This window comes from Protopterus annectens, chromosome 7.part1 (genome assembly GCF_019279795.1).
Source record: "Protopterus annectens isolate FY-2018-M chromosome 7.part1, PAN1.0, whole genome shotgun sequence".
In the NCBI taxonomy this organism is placed as follows: Eukaryota; Metazoa; Chordata; order Ceratodontiformes; family Protopteridae; genus Protopterus; species Protopterus annectens.
In genome coordinates this window covers 28,709,543-28,731,031 of record NC_056740.1, presented here as the reverse complement: position 1 = coordinate 28,731,031, position 21,489 = coordinate 28,709,543, and the positions used below count along the sequence as shown (strand labels likewise).

General features: G+C 43.7%; 1 protein-coding gene across 1 annotated transcript in view; it reads right to left on the bottom strand.

Moving 5' to 3' along the window:
- The window catches only part of RUVBL1 (RuvB like AAA ATPase 1), an 876,627-nt gene extending 857,544 nt beyond the window's left edge, over positions 1–19,083 (bottom strand). Inside the window, exon 1 of the mRNA XM_044078536.1 lies at positions 18,799–19,083. Within this exon, the coding sequence (XP_043934471.1) occupies positions 18,799–18,939 (141 nt within the window). The 5' untranslated portion in view covers positions 18,940–19,083. The remainder of the gene's footprint in view (positions 1–18,798) is intronic.
- Between the last annotated feature and the right edge of the window lie 2,406 nt (positions 19,084–21,489).

Genomic DNA, 21,489 nt, shown 5'->3' with positions numbered 1-21,489 from the left:
TATGGCGTTCCTGTTCAGGTGTGTGTGCGTTTCTGATGGATGTCATCAGCCACGGCTCCAGTGCATAACCTGCATCCCCCACTAGGTGTCCATGTGGGATGTCCCCATTGGCAAATGTCTGGTACAGCTGCGTCAAATGCCAGATGTGGGAATCATGGTAGCTCCCAGGACAGCCAGCACACACATTCATTATTATGCCCTGGGCATCACACACGACCTGGCAGTTGGAGGGGAAGCCCTTGCGGTTGATGTATGCCCTACCCCGCTCACTGGCTGGTGCTTTGATGCGTATGTGCGCGCAGTCTATTGCACCCACTACCTCAAGGTATTCCGCTATTTGCTGGAAGAGACGCATATTGCTGGCCAATACCTCACGGGCATTGGGGAAATATACATGATCACCGACATGTGCTGACATGGCATCCAGGAACTGGTGCAGTACCCTGGAGGCTGATACCTATGACATCCCCATCATATCACCAGTTGGTCTCTGGAAGGTACCTGTTGCTAGTATTCTTAGGCCAACACATACCTTGGTTTCCACTGGGATGGGTTCCCCTCTGTTGGTTCTGTGTGTGAGGCGTGGCCTGCACAGCTCCACTATTTGCTGCAGGAGGTCTCTGTCCACTCTATAGTGCTCTATCTCCAGCTCATGTAACCCGTGGTAGGTGACCCTGGGCCTGTACACTCTTCTCCGTCTCCTCACTGTGGGTTGTCTGGCACCATCTGCATTGTCACCACCCTCAGCAAGTCGCCTATGTCTCATTATGACAGCTATGGCAGCCCCTAACATTTCTGCTCAGAGTTCAGCTTTTTCAGTCTTCACTTCTGATAACTTAACTCCTGTCTTGCAGTGTCTCTTGAGAGAAACATCCTGCACTGCTGTTTGCAGAGTTTTAAGTGCTGGACTGGGCTACTATTCTGCCTGTGTAATTTCCTGCATCTAATTGTTTTCAGCTGCTAGCTCCAGCAGTATTCCCTGCTAGCTTCCTACTAAATCTGTTGCTTCCTTTTTCCTTTCTGTTTCCTCAGGGTGGAGCCGTGAGTAAACCAGCAGAAACACGCTCAGTGGCTTACACGTGCGCACACATACTTACACGGTTCAGAATCTGCTTATTCGGATTAAAACGCGTGCACGGCCACGCAAACAATGTTAAACATCTCCCAACACGCTCCCACATGCTCAGTCTGCCTTACACACGCGCACACTGCCTTACTCACGCTTCATGGCGCGCATACACATCCAGCAAGAAAGTTTGGTGTAGGCAACAGTGTACACCTCCCATTTCTTGACTTTCTCATGCTTATTTAGTGGCACACCTCTTTCCATGATATCTGTCTGACATCTGTCATGTAACTCTGACCTCCAATGAACTGCATTTCTTTCTACCATTCCCCCTGTGATGTCACCTATCTCCTACTCTGTTCCTCCCCCTTCTGCAACTCTTACACTACTCAGACTGTGCTCATTTGCTATGTGACAGTGGAATTCGGTATCCTAACACTCATTTGCATCAGATTGCCTACTAATGCTTAGTTACATCTCTTAGACTCAGCTTCCCCCCTTAGCAACCACTACACGGTGGCCATGTTGGTTTTGGTCTGCTGGTCCCTGCATTGACATTCCATGTATTGCATAAAACCCACATTTGTGGGTTTAAAACCTTCGTTTTTATATTTTATACAGCGCAGCCCATTTGCGCGGGGCTGCGCTGGGTTTAAACATCGGCAATCGCTGAAAAAAAAAAAAAATTATATTTTTAATATATTTGCATCAGGTTACTTTGCCAATGGCCACATATTTGGCCACTGGCATGCTGCCTGACACATATGCACCCTTTATTTGGAGCTGACATGGCTCCATTGCAGTTTTTGCAGAAACATACTCAGTTGTCAACCGAGTACATTTCTGCAGCTAAAACGGCTCTTACACGGGCTGTTCTGGGCTTCCTGGATCGCTAATCATCCTCATTTGCATGCTATTCGGCTGCAAGTGAGGTGATTAGCTTATCCACGCCCACTCAGTGTAAGAGCAGTTTTAGCTCGTCTCTTACACGGACTTTGGGCTGTTCCTGGATCGCAAAGGCTGCATGGAGTCTTACACTACTCTCAGACTCCGTGCAAGCCTTCGTGAATCCGGCCCAATGTGTGTGCATGTTTATCTTAAGTGTGTAATATATGCATATACATTGTGTGTATTTATATAAAACATACGGAGGAAGGCAAAAGTGGAGAACGAAGAAGAGAGGTGGTGGTGGAGGAAAAGTAAATGGAATGGAGAGTAAACAGAGAGATGAAAGAATGAAGAGGAATGATGCAGAATAAAAGCAAGAAAGATGGAAAGTAAATGGGAAAGAGGCTAGTGAGTTAATAGAAAGCGAGAGGTGGAATTAAGAAGGTAAGAAATTATCAGGAAAACAAACTACTGGAGCAGAAACTAGAGTATAACCAGATTTGGATTTATTTAATAGATTAAGTTATTCTGCGACAGCACTACACACGCCCAGTAATCAAGGAACCTCAGTCCTCAACACTGGCAACAGCTAGGGGATACACACATTGGAAAGATGACACACACTAAAGTACAATTTTCCTTTAAGAGCACACAGGGATCAGTTTCAGTTTGGGGCTGGTTTCTCCCTCTTTCTCTAGATCCCCAATAAGACTACCCACTAGCAAAGGGTTAAGATCTCAGCTGAGGGGGCACACCAAGGCCTCAAGCACTCTCTGTCCAACCACTGCTTCGCATCCCTGTTCAAGTAGCTGACACACACACACACACATCAAGATTTGATTTATATACAAAAACAGACACACACACACCTGGGGAAGACTGACATAGGTTTACTAGCTATGCCCCCTTCTGCCCAGACTATAAAAAGGTAGTTTCCACTGCCACCAATCCCTCTTATCAGCTACTACAAGGCCCTTACAAAGGTTGTCTAACCCTACTGTATACTGTTACTATTAATCCAAATGGTAGTTTTGACCAAGAGCCAGGCTATTAGGAGTGGCCTGTACAGCATCACCAAATACATATACCAGTACTCTTACGAGTTTAAATGTCTAACAAATAAAAGCCACAAAGATAGGTTTAAATACATTTAATAATAAATATGTTTAATAATAAATAATAAAAGAACAAAACAATAATCAACACAATACCTTCAGAGTTCAAAATCACAGGAAATATTTTAAAACAACATTGCAGGACAGTCTCAAATAAATACAGAAAACATCTAAACTAATCTTTACTGTATTCCTATCTATATCTAAAAGAGATACTATGCCCAAAGTCTTACTTGCAGAACACGCAGGCAGAAGTGCAGATGATGATGATGATGATGGAGTGGATGTTCTTGCTAGGTCCAAGACAAAATACAAAATGCCCAGTCTCTCTCTCAGAAAGTTCTTAAATTAATATCAAATATTACTGCTGGATTAGCTTGGACGACATCACTTTTTGTCACCTGACTTAAGTTCCCAAACTAAACCCTCATTGTAGCATTTTACATCTCCTTGTGAAAAATATATCACTTTCAGATATAAAACACTTACAAGACAATGCAGAAGGCACCCTAGTTCTAGACATCCTGTCTTCTTGCTGCATTGAAACTAACTTTTAACACACTCATAAAACTATTTAATTTCAGCTTATTTTCTTGAAGTTTTGCAAGTTAATCTTCTATGTTCCAGCAGGGTATGCTGTGGTTACATTTTGGAGGCTCAGTACATAACATACAATTCTGTATAAATCATATAAATATTCACAAATGACAATTATTTACAAAATTCCAGATAGCTGGGCCGGCCGCATGACAATGTCAGAGGAAAGAACTGAGCAGTTACACGTTCAGTTGGAGAGGAGAGGATTACGCAGCTCAGTTTTGAAATTGTGTGGGCTTTGTTGTATGTGGATAAAGGAAGTTGAATTATTCCATTTTCTGGCAATGGTTCAAGAGTATAATTGGCCTGCAGGTAGTTCAGGTTTATGAACTTTAAAAAAGTTGTTGTTCAGATTAAGAGGCCTAATGGGGTTGTAAAGGGTAAGGAGTTAAGTACAGGGCAGTCCTGTGGTTTATAAATAAATTTGTGTGCAATTGTGAGCTGAAGGAGTACTAGATAGTGAGGGAATTCAAGCCATTGTAATTTTTAGGGCAAAAAAATGGTGAATAGAATGGTGACTGTGTGTGGCAAATTTAGCCATCTTGTTATAGCATGTTTCTAATTTCGATGTCAAGGAAGACTGCAAGTTAGTTAGTAAAGGCACACCATAGGCCCAGGTCTCGACAGGCTGAAAAAATAAACAATCACTGAAACAATTCAGTATCTGGGCAGGGAAAGACTGAGTTTGCAGTGTCAAGGACAAAAAAAACTGAAAAAAATAAAACGTCAGAGAAGGATAGTCTGAAAGAAAACAGAAGAAAAGGTAGAAGAGCAAGTGGCAGAGTAACAGAGTGGCAGTTTAGTTAGCGACTATTTAAAGTGAAGGGGACATGCCAAGACCAATAATACTACAGGCAATATAGCAATGTTTCAAATGGGGGAGGTCATGGGAAAAGAGGAAAGGGAGTGAGAGGATGGTGTAACTGCTGTGGAGGAAAAGACAAGGTAACACTACAGAAGGAAGAAAGAAACAGCACCTATAAGCATAAGGGGGGGCACATTGAAGCTGGAGGGGAAAGGCAGACTGGTAGAGCTGTTTGGCGTCAACTATAAAACACTTTTCATTTACTAATATAGGATTTCCTAGCCAGCTTTCTTGTTTCCCCATTAATAAATGCTGGACATCCTAGTGCCTAAAAAGTACTAAGGCATGATCACCCAGACAGTCAGTTGTTGCTGTTTGAGGTCAGCATGCAACACCCCGATCTTGTCCGAGTAAATCCAGTTTGTGAGGATGTTTGTGGCGACAGCCCCTGGCCATTTCCAAAAGAAGGGAGAAATACTGTTGTCTTTGGTGACTTCCTTCTGACTCAGTGATCTTTGGGGAGTCCCTCTAAACCTTCAAGATGACCCTAGACATTAGTGAAAAGTAAGAGAACACATACAGGAATGTATCCATCCAAGGAAAAGAAAATGCATCCATCTTCCAGGCCTTCTTGCAAGGAGTCTTGGAACAGAATTTTGCCAACTGATTGTTGTGATCTACTTGGAGGTGTTCTCCACAGTTGGATCAATTTTTTGAAGACCCTCTGATTCAGTTTCCATTCATGAGGGTCTGTCTTTATCCTCCTCAGCTTGTCTGCCTCACAATTTTCCTCTGACAGTGTGCAAGATGCTATAGAATTTGTGCTGAAAAGCTGTATCCCAGACTAGCAGCCTGCACAGAAGGCAAGATCCCTTTCCCCTTGTTTATGCACCACATCACTGCGATGTTGTCTGTAAATACTTGTAGAGCTATCTGGGCCCATATAATGGTTGAGAAAACTGAAAACATTTATAAAACCCAACATTTCTTTTATGTTTGTGTGTTTTGGTCTCTCTCGTTTGTTCCAAAGACCCTGCCCTTTTATTCCCATAGACACTTGCTCCCTGTGTAACGTCTAAGGCGTCTGTTGTGATGGGATTGCGCTGGTGCAGAAAGTAAGAATACTCGACCTGAATTGTGAGAAATTCAGTTCCTACCCCACAAAATCATTAGTTATGTACTTAACAGAACTTTGTATCGGTTGTCCTCTTCTCATTCTGCTTCACTGATGGGTTATGGATACAACCCTTGGAACAGACTCAGCTGCCTTCCACAGACTTCAGCTTCCAAGTTAAAGCTCCTCCCTTACCCTCAATCCTCTGCTCCTAGCCCAACCTCCTCAGATAGAGTTTGCTGCTACTATAAACAGAGTAGAGAAGAAAAAGGAACCAAGGGCTCAACCTGGAACATAGGTTCCAACAAAGGATGTTCCAGATCCTCTAGAACCAAAGCATTTTGGAGGGGCTGGTTGGGTGGGAAGGTGAAGCAGAATGAGAGGAAAAAACAGATAACTAAAATCTGACGTTGTCCTTCCCATTCTGCTTCACTGAGTCAGAGTCCCCAGCTACATGACTTCTTGAGTGGCCTCAAGGAAAGATGCCAGAGCACTGAGGAACTAAAGGATGTTCTGCTCCTGGATACCATATCTAACTTATAATGGGTCACAAAGGTATGAGACTTAGATCAAGTGTCCGCAGCACAAATATCATCAATAGGAATCAGAGAGGAAAAAGCTGCTGACACAGCAATGGATCTTGTTGAATGGGCTTTTTGAGGACAACGCGACTTTCAAAACATTCTTCTCATACATAAAGGAAATACAACTAGTAATCCACTTTGACCTTTACAATTAGGTGAAAACAAGACAAACAGCTGCTTTGATTTTCTGAATTGTTTCGTCCTGTGGAGGTAGAAACGTAGCTGTCTGTGAACATCTAAGTAATGTAGTAGGTATTCTCCTTTGTTGGAATAGTTAGGAAAGAACACTGGCAACTAAATGCATTGGTTTACATTAGCTGTAGTCGCAACCTTTTGGCATGAAGGAAGGATTAGTATGGACAGAAACCCTATCTTTGTGAAAAATGATGTAGGGAAATATACCCCTGGGTTCCCACCTGTCTCTCTGCTGGACAGGGGGAAACAGGTGCTGACTTTGAGGGAACATGGGCAAAGTTATTGGCTAGGCTTATAAGGGCCTCCGTGCCAATAGCCTAGTATCATCCTATGGATGAAAGAGCTTCCAATTCAGAGACCCTTTCACTGAAGGAGTGGTAACAAATATAGCTGACTTCCAGGATAAATATTTCAAATCACAATCACTAGCCAGTTCGAAGGGGCTTGGGTTAAGGCTTGTAGAACAGTCAAATCCTATGGGGAGTTGGGTCCTTGATTGGAGGTCTAAGAAGAAAAATACCTTTCACAAAGGCTTTACATAACCTGGTTGAATCTTGAATGAAAGGTGGATATGGCTGCCAACTGGAGCTTAATGGTCGCAAAACTAGAATCATGCTTACATAAAGATTCCAGAAGAGACAGAATCAAAAGAACATGAACTGAAAAAAAAAACATTGGTAGCCCAAAGAGAAAATCTTTTCCACTTACTCTTATACACCTTTTTAGCAGAGGCTTTCTGAAAAGGCCAAATTGATAGCTTTGAGAACCTGGACCCCCTAGCAATCATGGGAACTGGAGAAACCATGCAGTTAACTTGAGTGCTTAGTGTAGAGTCCAAGTGTGTCATGTGAGAAAGGAGGCCAGGCAGGGGTTCCAGTATCCATGGAGCATGTTTGAGGTGAGACCAGAGGAAGGGGAACCATACCGGAGGAAGGCAATAAGGCTCACCATGCTCTTCAACCCTTTGACTTTCTGGAGAAATGTTGAGATCAGAGGTAGAGAAGGGTAAACAAAGGAGACCGGGAGTCCAGTTTTGGACCAGACCATCTCTTGGGATCTCCCTGAAGGAGGGATCAGAGAAAAGTAACTGCTGCATTTGTTGTAAGGAGACACAATGCGGTAGCTGCAGAGGAGACGCCAACAGTCGAATATCTTGTTTGCCACTGACTGATTGAGGGACCACTCATGGGGCATCAGTATAGATCTGCTGAGCCTGTCCACTAGCATGCTGGATTTCTCCGGCACATGTGTTGCAAGCAGAAAACAGTTTGAAGAGATCACCCATTCCCAAATCCTCATGATCTCTCTGCAGAGAAGGTACAAACGGGTTCCTCCTTGCTTGGTGATGTACCAGACTGACATGTCTGTGTGAACAGCAACTGTCCCTAGAGGGAGAGCCTCCTGAAAGGCTTGCAATAAGAGAACAGCTCCCATCTTAAAGATGTTGATATGCAAACTGGTCTCCAACACAGTCCATGTGCCTCAGACCATGTTCCCCTGGAAATGCCCCCCCACCCTAGATGGGAATTGTCAGTGTTCACAGTGAATGGGGGGGGTGAAAGGTCAGCCGAATGTCCGATCTACCCGATTCCACCATTGCAGATGGGACTGCAAATGTTTGTCAGTCTGACAGGAACAGATAAGGACTGATGCAGAACTGACCATTGAACATAATGTCCACTGAAGAATGCACATATAGTATCTGACTAGAGGAACCAGAAGTACAGCAGCTGCCATGGACCCTAGTGCTCGTAGAATCAACCTGGCACGAGGAGATGGAAGATTCAGAACAGCTTGAACTTCAGGTTTCAATGTGTCAATGCAATGCTGTGGCAAAGAAGCTATTTGGGTAATGGGGTTCAGTTAGACTCCAATGAACTCCAAAGTTTGATCCGGCAGTGGTTGTGACTTGTCCAGGTTTATGGTAATGCCTAGGAATTGTGACAGCTGGTAAAAGATAGTCCCTGGCCTGAGAAAGTTGATGCCGAGTGGGAGCAGTCAGGAGCCAATCATCAAGTATGGGAATACCTGAAACCCTTACAGTCAGATAGGAGTTGCAACCACTGCCATTTTTGTGTCTTTCGGCTTTTCCCGGTTAGGGGTCGTCACAGTGGAACTCCGGTCCGCTAATGACTGGCAGTAGATTTTTACGTGCCGAGTTGCCGGCCCTGACGCACAACCTTCAATGAAGGTACACCCACTCACGCACGTTTCCACACAGAAGACTCTCTAGCTGAGAATCGAACAGGACAACGTCTTACTGTGAGGGGACAATGCTACCGCAGCAGCGCCAACCATACAGTGCCATACACTTGGTAAATACCTGAGGGGCTGTGGTGAAACCAAAGGGCAGGGCTCTGAATTGGAAGTGATTGGCTCCCAGGTGGAAGCGCAGATGACTTCTGGAGTGCCTATCAAAACTGGCCATAGGTCCCCGGTTTTCTTTGGCACCAAAAAGAAATTGGAGTAAACTCCAGGCCCTCTCTGTTCAGTTGGGACCTCTTGGATGACTCTCCTTTGCAACAGCTTAATGATTTTGGTAACTGCCAACTCCCTCTGGCTGGGGAATATTTGGTGGGAGAAGAGAAAAGGGAACGTAATAGCCTCTGGATATGATGCTTTGCACCCAAGCACGTATAATTACTTGGGCCCAGGCACTTGACTGCAGAGAAAATTGGCCCCCGACTGCCTCCAGAGTAGGACAAATTATGTAGTGCTTTAAAAGTACTGAAAGGACTTGCTGGAAAAGGGTTCCCTGAAGCCCTGATTTTGTGGTCCCCCTCTGCCTCTACGGCAGAGTCTCCCATTCTACCCTCCTACTTTGCCCCTGGAGGAGTACTCTCCACTTTAAATCAGGGAAAGAACCTTGTGACTTGCATAACCAAGTTTTCTTAGCCCCCCTTTGATTTCTTGGGTAGGTTCATTGAGGGGTGGAAATCCCCATGGCAGACAAGGTTTTACTTTCTTGCTCTCTGCGGGTCAGGGTGTCCTTAACTGATGGTCCAAACAGCGAAAAACCATCAAAGGGGGCGTTGACAAAAGACGCCTTAAAAAGCTCCGCAAAATTACAAAGCCTCATCTAAGAATGGCGGCTTATTACAATGTTGGTGCCAGGTGCCTTTGAAGATCCTTTGCAGAGTGGGAAATGAGCCTCATGGAAGAAGAATTTGCTATGGGAGTGGTGAGCTTAGGAGAAATTATATCCAATTCCTACTTAGGCAGGCAACCCACCCAAGTATTCAGAGAGTTCTTTAACCATGTCTCTCTGAAGGTGAATAAAATGTGTCAGATACTTGAATGCTTTCAGCGAAAATGTCACTGAAGCATAAGTGTGCTTCCCTAACCTGTCCAGTGCTCTGAACTCCCTGTTTGGCAGACGGATCTTTCCTGGTAATGGCTACAACCACCATAGCATCAGATGGGATACCCTTACTACAGAAAGTATGATCCTCCTTGGGAAAAATATGTCTGGTCATCTTGGTACTGGTTCTATGGTGTACAGCTCCTTCCAGGCCCAACGGGCGACAAGGTCTCTAACAGCATCCGTCAGGAAGACTACTCAAGATGTAGATGGCCCTTCCCCCGAAGGCTTCCAGGATTATGGATTCCTCCAAAGATGGGTTTTTGGAAGATCAGCCACCTTTCAACTTAAAGATCTCCAAGATGTCTGCGAAGGAGACATCATTCGGTGGCAATTTGGGAGACCCCCCTCCCTCATTGTAATCCATATCCTCCATGAGGGACTCTGTAGGGGAGTCCAAGTGCCTCCTTTTGCACGTCCTCTTCTGTTGGATCTCCTCCATGGTATATTCAAGAGAGGAGTTGGAAGGGGCCATGTCAGGTGGAACAGACTGAAGGTCCTTCAAGGCAGGCTGACCATGGACAAAAATGACAGATCTAAGGTCCCAATCCAATGAAGGCACATGGGGAGGAGCAGCAGTCAAAGGGTCCAGCACTCTAACAGAGAAGGCCTTTTTTATAACCTGCAAGGCCGAAGGTCATAGGGAGATCCCATCAAACTACCTAGAAGCCGAAGCTCCTGAGGAAGTTGGAGGACGCTCACCAGAACTTAGACTCCCAGACAGAACCAGGCTCGCACTGTCAAGGGCCGAGGGACAGATCCAAAAATACTAGAGTTTATCCTTGCCCCTCTGATCTGGCTGCAACATCCTGGATAGGACCTCAGAGCACTGGCAGTCAAGGTAACGGTCTGTGTCAAGGAAGCAAGAGCCATCTGATTCAACCCCGAATCCCTTGGGAAACTACTGTCCTGGGGCGCCGAAACTGAAACACGATCGGAGAAGGAGAAAAGTAGTAGAAGGGACAGACTCGGATCCACGAGGAGAAGAGGTAGAAATACCCCCATCTGAAACTGAGCCTTTATGATTGATCTGACCATTTTGTCCACATCTTCATATAGGCTCCTGTGGATTCTGTGGAAGGTGGCCAAGTCGGTATGAGGATCAGATCCGTAAGTGAAAGTTCACAAATACCAAATCAGGAATCTGAAATGTCAGGGGATGTTGGAGCTGGGACAAAAAAAAAAAAAGATTTTAGCCACCATTGGATTTTCCTCATATGAAATCTTGCAATTATCATGAGTACCACAGATGCTGTAAGAGCCAGAACCCGGAGGGATTTTATTGCTGAAATGGTGGTCAGCATGGGAAAAAAACTCTAGGCTTATACCTGCCCATGACACATACTCTTAGAGCTCAATCAAGTCTCTCTCCATATAATCCAACTACTTAGGGGCAAGTGACCCTCATGCTTGCATAATCTGCTGAATCCTGGACAACTAACCATCAACTTCCCCTTATCCAGCCAGGTAAGAGGAACATCAGTGTTTCTCACAATGTAGTCTTGTGATGGGAATTGTCTTGTCTGTGTGCATGTTGAGTTTGACGACTGCACCTGAGAGACCTTTGAGGTTTGGGTAAGTTACATGCGAGTACCTCCACATATGGGTGTCGTATATATGTGGTCCTTTGTGGATGCAATGAGTGATGTGTGCGAGTCGTCGACAGCCTGTTTGTTGCTTTGTGTCTATATGCAAGAGTCTAGCCTCCGGTGTCAATGTGTAACTACATCTCTCACATAATACTATTAAATGGATTAAGGAATTAAGTGGTTGTCAATGTACATAAGGCAATTATAATGTTTCAGGATGCCATGTCCACCAAGATGGATGCAGACATAGCAGGAAAGTGCCCATTCATGGTTGCAGGTCTTAATGTGTACTTGAAAGAATAGGAGTGGAAGGAGTTTGTAACTGGATGAGGGAAGGGTGCTTACTTAGGGTAATATGCAGCTAACCTAACCAGTAATGCTGCCCAGTGCCAAACCAGATGCCCTCTGAGCAGCAAACACCCTGGGTGCTATAACAAGGTAGGTTAGACCTACACAGTCCTAACTAAATGCGTAAATGCTGCTCATCGTGTAAACTAGTTGCCCCGTGAGTATCGCTGGTCTGAAGTAAAGTTCTAAGGTGTTTTTCATAAGGAAATTTCAACTTCTGATGATTGCGTGTATACAATGCACCAGTAAGTGCCACTGTGTAAAGGCAGCTTCTTGTAAACATGAAGCTTATATTCAATCAGAAAAAGCATGTTTTGCACAAACTGTGCCTTAAAGCCCATCACGTAAGCACACTCCATGTAACAGCATACAGATTTATAAGGGCAAAATAGGCCTTGACTTTTCCAAAGTAATGCGGCAATACTTCCCACAAAAATACACCAACAGACACACAAAATGATATACTGCTGGCCAAAGACAGACAAAGACTCACAAATGATATGATGTTTGCTAAAGTAATCAACTGTACCTACTTTAAAATATCTCTACTATAAAAAATTGTTGCATGTTAAAGAAGCAAATCAGTGTGCCAAACAGTGACTCCCACCATGTACTTAATGATTGCTTGTGCCCCAGAGTATTAAGTTAGTGACTGTAAAGTGGGTAAAGAAAACATTCGGACACAAACCTGTCACAACCTACAAAACAGAGCATGAACAAGGAATAATACACAATCCAAGAGCATTATCACCACTAGTAATCACCTACTCGCATATTACAGTCTAGTTAAAACATTTAAAAAAGCAGTTCTTTTGTTTCATGCATCTTAGTTTGTACATGTAAACTTGTGTCCAACTTTCCTTTTCACCTCAAATCACAACACTATCTATACATACAGAACATGTATAGAATGTTCTATGTACAGAACAGAGCATTAGAAAGCAAATAATAAAAAGAGGAAAAAAAAAGTTCTAAGGCTGTAGCTAATGACCAAAACTAGAGCTCGTTGCACATTTTATATTTAGTACAAGTATGACAGATAAGTGCTGAAGACAACTTGCCCATTAACAGAAAGTACAAAGCTATGCAAGACATGCATTCAACCTATCAAAAATGCCAAACAATTGCATTAGGCCACTAACACAATGCTTTGTCTCACAAATGCATGAAAAAAATACCTGCAAGGATTTGCTTCTCCCACTTTAACCCTGCTGCTATCATAGGACAAAAGGTTTAAGCAGCATTTTTTTTTTGGTTCCTCCTGGAGACATTTCACATCAGCAGTGTCCCAAAACCCCTCCTTAATACTCCTCAAAGCCACAGCTCTAGTCTCTTACCCTCACAGATTAGAGGCCTGTAAGTGAAGAATCCCAAGTTGCAGGAGATGAAGACATCACTGTTACCCAATATAATGCAAACCTGAGAGATGCAAAAAGTTTTTTATTATAACCTACCTAATGTCCCATCTCAAGTGCAACTGTATAAACAAACAATCTGGTTGGCAAGACTACAGTACCTAACACTCTAAAGACTGCAGCCCTTAGACCGAACTGGTAAAAAGCAAATGCAATTACTTTTTCATGAACATTACAGTTGTTGCAAATCATGCAACATGTATAGAATATTATTAATGATTTATGTCCGTTTTCATAAACCCAGTGCTCTTTGCCCTAAACTGCATTATCAAACTGGATACTACCTTGTTGCTGCCTGCTGTATTACATTTATCATCTACTGTGTATTCCTCTTGCACAGGTTTATAGCTGCTTACATCACAGTCTTTACAGAGTGCATTGCCTAATGTTACTTATTTGAAGTAAAGAGTTTTATTGTCTGAGTTTACATGCTTGTTGCCAGTATTTTAAAGTTGACTTATTTTATGGGTAAGTGGTAATTTGGCTTTTGATGTGCTAGAGTGCCCTAGCTGGTGTGAGCATTACCACAAAGACAGGAAGGGGGGTACTGGTGAGGTACATCATTAACTCCTCATGGGAAATAGTGTTTGTGTGTCTACGCAAAGTAATATCTTACAAGTTTCAATAAGTGTTTAAGCTCGCACTGCAAAGCACTAGGCATAGTCTGAGATGGGTGAAATCTTGTCGAGCTGGCGACTATAGCTCTAATCCAAAGCTACACAGTGTAAATCTCATCTGGATGTGGCAGATGTTGGCTATGCTGTTAAAGCTAAATGCCATTCCCATATTAATAGGATACAGCAGTACGGATTGTGAGACCATAGCCCCTGCCTATCCATATACAAAGGAAACAGCAAGTGGAATTATACACTTGTCTGTCACATATTATTTGATAATTATTAATACAGATTATGAGACTGTAACTCCTGTCACACAACAAACTCGTTCCCCAAAAGACAGATATTATTTCCTTGTTTCACTTAAAAGAAAGTTACTGTTTGTCGTTTTTGCATTTAGTTACTTGTAACACATTGCACTCAAGTTACCTGGCACTTGCTCACTAAAGCAATTATATAAGTCAGCACTAAAAATTAAAAGCACTACACCCTCACTCCCCACTGGCCCTTGTTTTCAATTAAGGATTTCCCAATATTATTCTAGCATGTCCAAAGGTCAGTTGTCAATCTCCTCTCCGGTCCAGCTGGTGAATCTGGGAATCTTGAGGCAATGTTATAACTGCCTCATGTACACAGACAACCCTCTCCTCCTCCCACATAACACAAATACTTGCGAGATGCAGCTATTTAGCCAAACTGGAGGCTGAGCTCTCTCAACTCAGGACTGGCAAGACCAGACAGGAGGAGAAGGCAACTACACACACCACAAAACCAGCCTCACATAATGCTACCACTCCACTGAATCAAACACATAAACACACAAATAGCTCCTGCGAGGCTCTGAGTAAAAATTTACCTAAACAGCAGAGGCCTCCAAAGCAGACACCCAAACAACTGCTACCTCAAGACACCCCACAAGCAACACATAAACCACAAAAGCAGTGTGCAAAGCAGTCACAGCCCTTAAGGCCAAATACAACACCAAACATACTTGTCATAGGTGACTCCATAGTCAGACACACTGACGTCCCACTCACCAGGCTGAACAAGGAGAGGGTCACAGTAAGCTGCCTATCGGGCTAGAATCGCCACATAACACAAGCACTCGGGTCACTCCACAGCAAGTACAAATATGACACAGTCATTGTCCATGCTGGTGTGAGCGACCTGACGTACCTCCCTGGACTGCATGAAAAGAGACATAGAGGAGCTCTCTGATTATGTAGCCCAGGCAGGTATGACCCTAACCCTGAGCAGTATCCTTCCTTCACCAAGAATGATGCCACAATATAGAGACAAGATGATCAGCTTTAACAATTGGCTTAATGTCTGGTGTCATTCAAAGGGGATCCAGTGTCTGTCTGCCTGGGATGACATGCTTGACAAGCCACGCTGGCTTGCACCTGTCACCCTGGGATTCGGATATTGGCTAAGGCTCTTGCCACCCCATAGTGCCTTTTTAGGCAAGGCTCAAATTCTAAACCTACCACCCTAGAAAACAAAATGCGAAGAAATTGAGGGTAATGCTGCTCAATGCCAGAAGTCTAAATCTCAAAATGCACGCACTCTAGGCCCTTCTCAGTATGGAGAACATCGATGTCTGTGCTGTAACTGAAACCTGGTTCAAGGCTCCTGAGAGCACCCGGCACTATTAGGTTTTACCTCATATCATGCGTTCGGCCCCAAACCGGACCACTCCACAAAAGGAGGGTGTATCCATATTCATAAAGGATACTCACACCTCCAGGTTGGTGGCAACGCATGAAGCGAAACCATCCAGGTGCAACTAACCATAGGCAAAACTGCTCTACAAATTGTAGCATGCTACAGGCCACCCTCTCAAACTCAGGAACCCCACACAGCCTTCCTGAAGACACTGGAGGGTATAAATGTATCTCCAAACACCATCATATTGGGTGACTTCAACTACCCGAATATAGACTGGGAACATTACTCAAGCCCTAACTTTCTAGCCCAGCGGTTCCTGGAGTTCATAAATTCAAATGCCATGGAACAGCTAGTCACTGTTCCACGAGAGGAGAAAATATACTAGATCTCATTGTCACAAACATGGGGACAAAATGCTCCACACGGAAGTATATCCTCATTGGTGAGATCTGATCATAAACTAATCTCACTGGAAATCCACATCCCCACCCCAAACAAAAGACCATAGTGAAGAACTTCTCTAAAGCAAACTTCACACTACTCAAGACTGGTGTGGTATCCTTCAAGGCCCCTGAGTCAGAGGAAACCACAACCCAAGCTGAAGCCCTTACAAATGCCTTCTATGAACACCTCCAGGACTGCATGGATCAGGCAATCCCAAATAAAACCAAGACTCTTTCCACAAAGGGCAAGCGTCCAGTCTGGTGGACCCCAGCCATTAACAAACTTTACAATAAGAGGAGAAAGCTATTACATGATAGAACAAAATCCATAAAGGGAAGTCACCCTGATCATTATTAGTAAAAAAATAATAGCACTCATAAAATCAACTAAGGCCAATTTTGAGAGAAAAATTGCCATGGATTCAAAGGACAATCATAAGGCCTTTTTCAGCTATGTTAGGAACCTGGGTGGAAACTCCCAGATATGCTCAGAATTAGTCCAAAATGATACAAAAATCACTGAACCCACAGACATTGCCAACATACTGGCAGACAGGTTCAGTGCAAACTTCACCCCCCTCTTCCCCCCCCTAAAGGAGAGATAACTATCCCAGCCGAGTGTAGCCTCCCGGACATCTCAAATGCGCAGGTGAAAGCTGCTCTCTAAAGCTAAAAACACAGCATCAATGGGACGGATGGTGTCCCCGGCTGTGTGCTGAGTGTGCTACCTAAATGAGGAATTAAACCCGTACATAAGGCAGCTGTTTAATCTCAGCCTTACCACAGGATCGTGCCCAAGGTGGTCCCACTCCACAAAGGGACCCTGGTAATTACCCCCATAAGCTTAACAAGTCTAGTCTGCAAAGCTATGGAGAGGATCATAATGGAGCTCATAAACAAAGATATAGGGGACTTGCAGACATTGGACCCGACCCAGTTTGGCTTTGTCAAGGGAAGATCATGCCTTTTGAACTTGGTCGACTTCTTGAAATAGTCACCAAGGCCATTGATGAGGAAGGCAGTCCATACAGCCTACCTTGACCTTGCAAAGGCTTCGACACAATACCCACTTTCGGTATTGTAGAAAAACTTACCAGCTTAAATGTAAACCCATATGTCACAAGATGGGTTGCAAACTGGCTTAAGGACAGAACCCACAGGGTTAGAGTTGCTGGCTGTGTCAGACTCCAAGCGGTCCTGGTGGTGTCCCACAGGGGGTCCTTGGCCCCTATTGTTTGGCATCTACTTCTCAGAAGTACAGGCCAACATGGGAGGACTTTGGCTGACAAAGTTTGCAGATGACTGCAAACTGGGCGCCATAGTGGAAAGTGCATCGGACACGGATATCCTTCAGAAGGGACTCACTGAAACAGATAGCTGGTGCCAGAGCCATGGCCTGAAGTTAAACGCCAAAAATGTATAGTCATACCCTTGGGAAAAACAAGGTAACCCCAAGCTACCATATAGGTGGCAATCCACTAAGCACAGAAGAGGTTATCAGGGACCTGGGGACCCAGGTTGACAGTGGCCTTTCTTTTGACACTCACATTGCTAGAGTGGTTAGAAAGACCTTCTACATTGCCCACCTGATCATGAAGGGATTCACATCCAGATCTAGTGAGGTCATTGTTCCCCTGTACTCTTCACTTATCAAACCAATGATCGAGTACAATGCCCCATTCGGGATGTATCTCACCAGACATCTGCAGCAATTGGAGAGACCCCAAAAGTTCCTCACCAAAAGGATAAAGGGACTCCAAAATCTGTCATATGCTGCCAGATTGAAGAAACTCCAGCTCTATTCAGTCGCATACCGTCTGCTCAGAGGTGACATGTGCCTGACATACAAGGCCATGTCCAACCCGGAATTAATGGACATGCTCCACCTCAAAATCCAAATCCACCAAAACCACTAGAGCAAGCGACTTAAACCTTAGCACGGATATAAATAGGACGTGCTGGAGGGATAGATTTATCACTCAGAGACTCCCTATGCTGTGGAATAAAATCCCGGTCCATGTGAGGCAGAGCACCTCGCTGACTCTGTTCAAGAGAAATCTAGACCTGTGGATGGGAGATCGTAGGTTTACCCCGGGAATCATCTCTGGGTCACTGCTGGACAGAGGCACAACAAACTAATGGGCACAGTATTTTTTCATATAAGGGGTGGCGTAAGCCACAATAATTTGGGCTAGGCTTATAAATGCCTTAGGGCAGATAGCCTAGTATAAACCTATGAACCTATATACTGACAAAAATGCATCCTGTTCAACTTCGCTGGGACTGGGTCCACTAACTGAAGCCAGGTCACCTGGGTCATAGCAGAGCTCCTTCCAGTAGAAGGTAACAAAGATGACTAGGTACAAAGATACAGAATCACAAAATGTACTACCTTTCACAATGTATACCATCAATAAAAAAGTATTTTGCAGTCTCTGCAACAAAGCAGCTTCTTCCCATCGGTGAGTGATCATTTTAGTTTTGCTCATCAGCAATCTTAAAACTCTATTGCTGCCCTTTGGGCGTCTCTATACTCTGCTTGGGCACAATAAATAACTAAATTTAGACTGAAACCTACACAGAATAAATAAGGTTACAAGTAAACCTCGAAAGGCTGGAGAATCCTGTGAACTCCAAATTACTTCTATGTTATTAGATCACAAGTCACTTCATCCTTTTGTTGTGTTAGCAATCTTACGTGAACACTTTCATAAAGTATTTTACTACTATCAACAACAGTTCTTCTGTATTCATTAATAGTATACACATCACTGGCGTCATTTTATTCACATTATGTTTACCGTAAATTTTGCATCTTAGCTTGTACATGTAAACTTAAGTTAGACTCTTGTGATACAGCGAATCTCATCCTATCTGTAAACAGATAAGAGTTAACGTTGAGACTATACACAATTTTAATAAAACGTAAAGCTAACTCTATAAACACTTTCACCGTTATGTGACAACACATGCGTATTAATTACAAGCAGTACCTCCCGGGCGTTCTCCTGGCCAACAAGCCCTGCAGCAGCCTGTTTAGCTACCCCATTATCATCCAGTCCAAGACCCTTCACATGGCTATGGGCAGCAATACGTTGAGTCTTAGTTGTACTCTTCACCTCCTCTATCTTCATTATGCTACTGAATACTTCAAATCGCTGTATCCAAATTTACTGAGCTCCAGCTACAGGCACGTGTGACAGCTAAAGCAACCCGCCTCCACAAACTTATTTTGCGTGTTTCCATGTGAGTATCTAGGAAGCTACAAATTTCATCCAGGAAGTACAGCCTTTGAACAAGTTTGCTTTGTAATTGGACCGCACAAATAGCCGCCTCCTCAGAAATGCAAGTTACTCGTGTCAATCAGTCAGCCAGAGCCATTTGCTTCCGCTTGTGTTTCCATGACAATGAATTCGTAGAAACTCAACAGATAATTAAAAGTTCCTAACGCAAGATGATTAGAAAGTTTAAATGGCAATTCCTTTAGTTCTGGCATCTTTTCCGGCAACAAACTGGTGGCAACGGGTGGGATTATACACCTGTTCGTCAGGTATTATTTGGTGGTCAGTTAAGGTTGCCACCTTTTCAAATGCCCAAAGTGGGATTTTTTTGTAGAAACATGAGATTTTCCAGGACAAAACATACCAATGGCCAGTGCAAAGGGCATAACTTCACTTTTTTGCCAAAAATAAAAGCTTATTTTCATAGCATTTGCATTGCTTATGCTGTTTCATATAATATTTATGTATTTCAGATACAAAATAACCGTTTTATGCAACTATTAAAGAAAATTTAAGAAATGTATTTTGACTTAAAATCTCAGGACAGTTGCCATTGTTTTAGTTTTTTCACAGGACACAGCTGCCTAAAGAGGGACAGGTGGTAAAGACTGCAAAACTGGGCCTCTCATGACTATCGCACAACGAGCAATTTATACTGAGTATGAAAGAGTAAAAACAAAATGAAAACTCCAGCCAAGCTAGAACTTCCACTGAGTGACCTCTCAAACCTCTTGTATCAGAGGCACATGGGATATATGCAAATGACCCTTTAAAAAAAAATAAAAAACTGTAAGCCTGTTTCCTACCTTTCCTGTAACTAGTGTTCCAGATACAGATTTGCTGTATCCAGGATTGTATGTAAGCTTCTGAGGCCCCAAGCCTTTCTGTGTTGGAGGGAAGCCTTCTAGCTTATCAGTGGGAGTGGTAAGCACTAGGTAACCTGTCTAGCACATAAGGAGTGGTTCTGGCCCAGAAATTGTAGTTATTGGCCGTTTGGGCAATCTCTTCCATCTCTCTCAACTTTCTGATTTGAAAGCCTGCATTTGCACTTGTTTCTGTCCTGTAACTCGTCTAGTGCAGATACAAATTCTTAGTTTTAGCACTTAAACATGCTTATTCATGCTCAGCACTTGTTCAGAACTTGTAAGCACTAAATAAGCTACTAATTACTATAGCACTCAGTCTAACTCATTACCTAGAGGAAAAAGTTTTTGTACTTACTTTTCTCACTTGCTTAGAGAAAAACAGCTCTTGTACTCACTTTCCTCACTTATCTAGAGGAAAATAGTTTTTTATTCAGGCATGTCCAAGGGTCAGCTCCCAGTGTTCTCTCCTGTCTATCTGATGAATGTGGGCATCTTGAGGCAATGTAGAAATTGCCTCATGTACACAAACAACCCTCTACTCCTATCACTCAACACTACAACCTGAGAGATGCACTTATCTAGCCAAACTGGAGGTAAAGCTCTCTCCAACCAAGACTGAACTTGACAGTCATGAGGAGAAGGTAAACATTTACACCACACCACACTCATCACATAGTCTCACTAAATCTACACCACCAAAATCCACACATAGTAACACAAAAACATTCGCGGAGGCTCTCAATAATAATCTGTCTAAGCGACCTCAAAAGCAGAAACCCAAGCAACCTCCATCACCCAGCACAACCCAAATAGCATATAACACACAGACTCAGTGTGCCACTCAACCACAGCCAATAAGGCAAAACAACGTACCCAACACACTAGTCATAGGTGACTCTATAGTCAGGCACACTGATGTCCCACTCACAAGGCTAAACAAGGAGAAGGTTACTGTCAGCTGCCTGTCAGGTGCCAGGATCCGCCACATAACCCATGCACTCAGGTCACTCCACAACAAGTACAAATATGACTCTGTCATTGACCATGTTGGTGTGAATGACCTAAGACGTACCTCCTTGGACTACATGAAAACAGACATGGAAGAGCTCTCCGATCTTGTAGTCCAGGCAGGTATGACCTTAGCCCTGAGTAGCATTCTGCCATCGCCTTGAATGATACCGCAGTACAAGGACAAAATGATTCACTTCAACAATTGGCTAAGCTTCTGGTGTCGTTCTAAGGGGATCCAGTATCTGTCTGCTTGAGATGACATGGTCGACAGACCACGATGCTTTGCCACAGATGGCCTGCACCTGTCGCCTCTGGGATTCCGGATATGGGCTAAGGCTCTTGCTGCCCCTATAGTGCCTTTTTTAGGCAAGGTTCAAATAACAAATTCACCACCATAACAGGAACAGGCAAGAAAAAACTGAGGCTAATGCTACTCAATGCTAGAAGTCTAAATCTCAAAATGCACTCACTTGAGGCACTCCTTAAAACGAGAACATCGATATCTGTGCAGTGACTGAGACCTGGT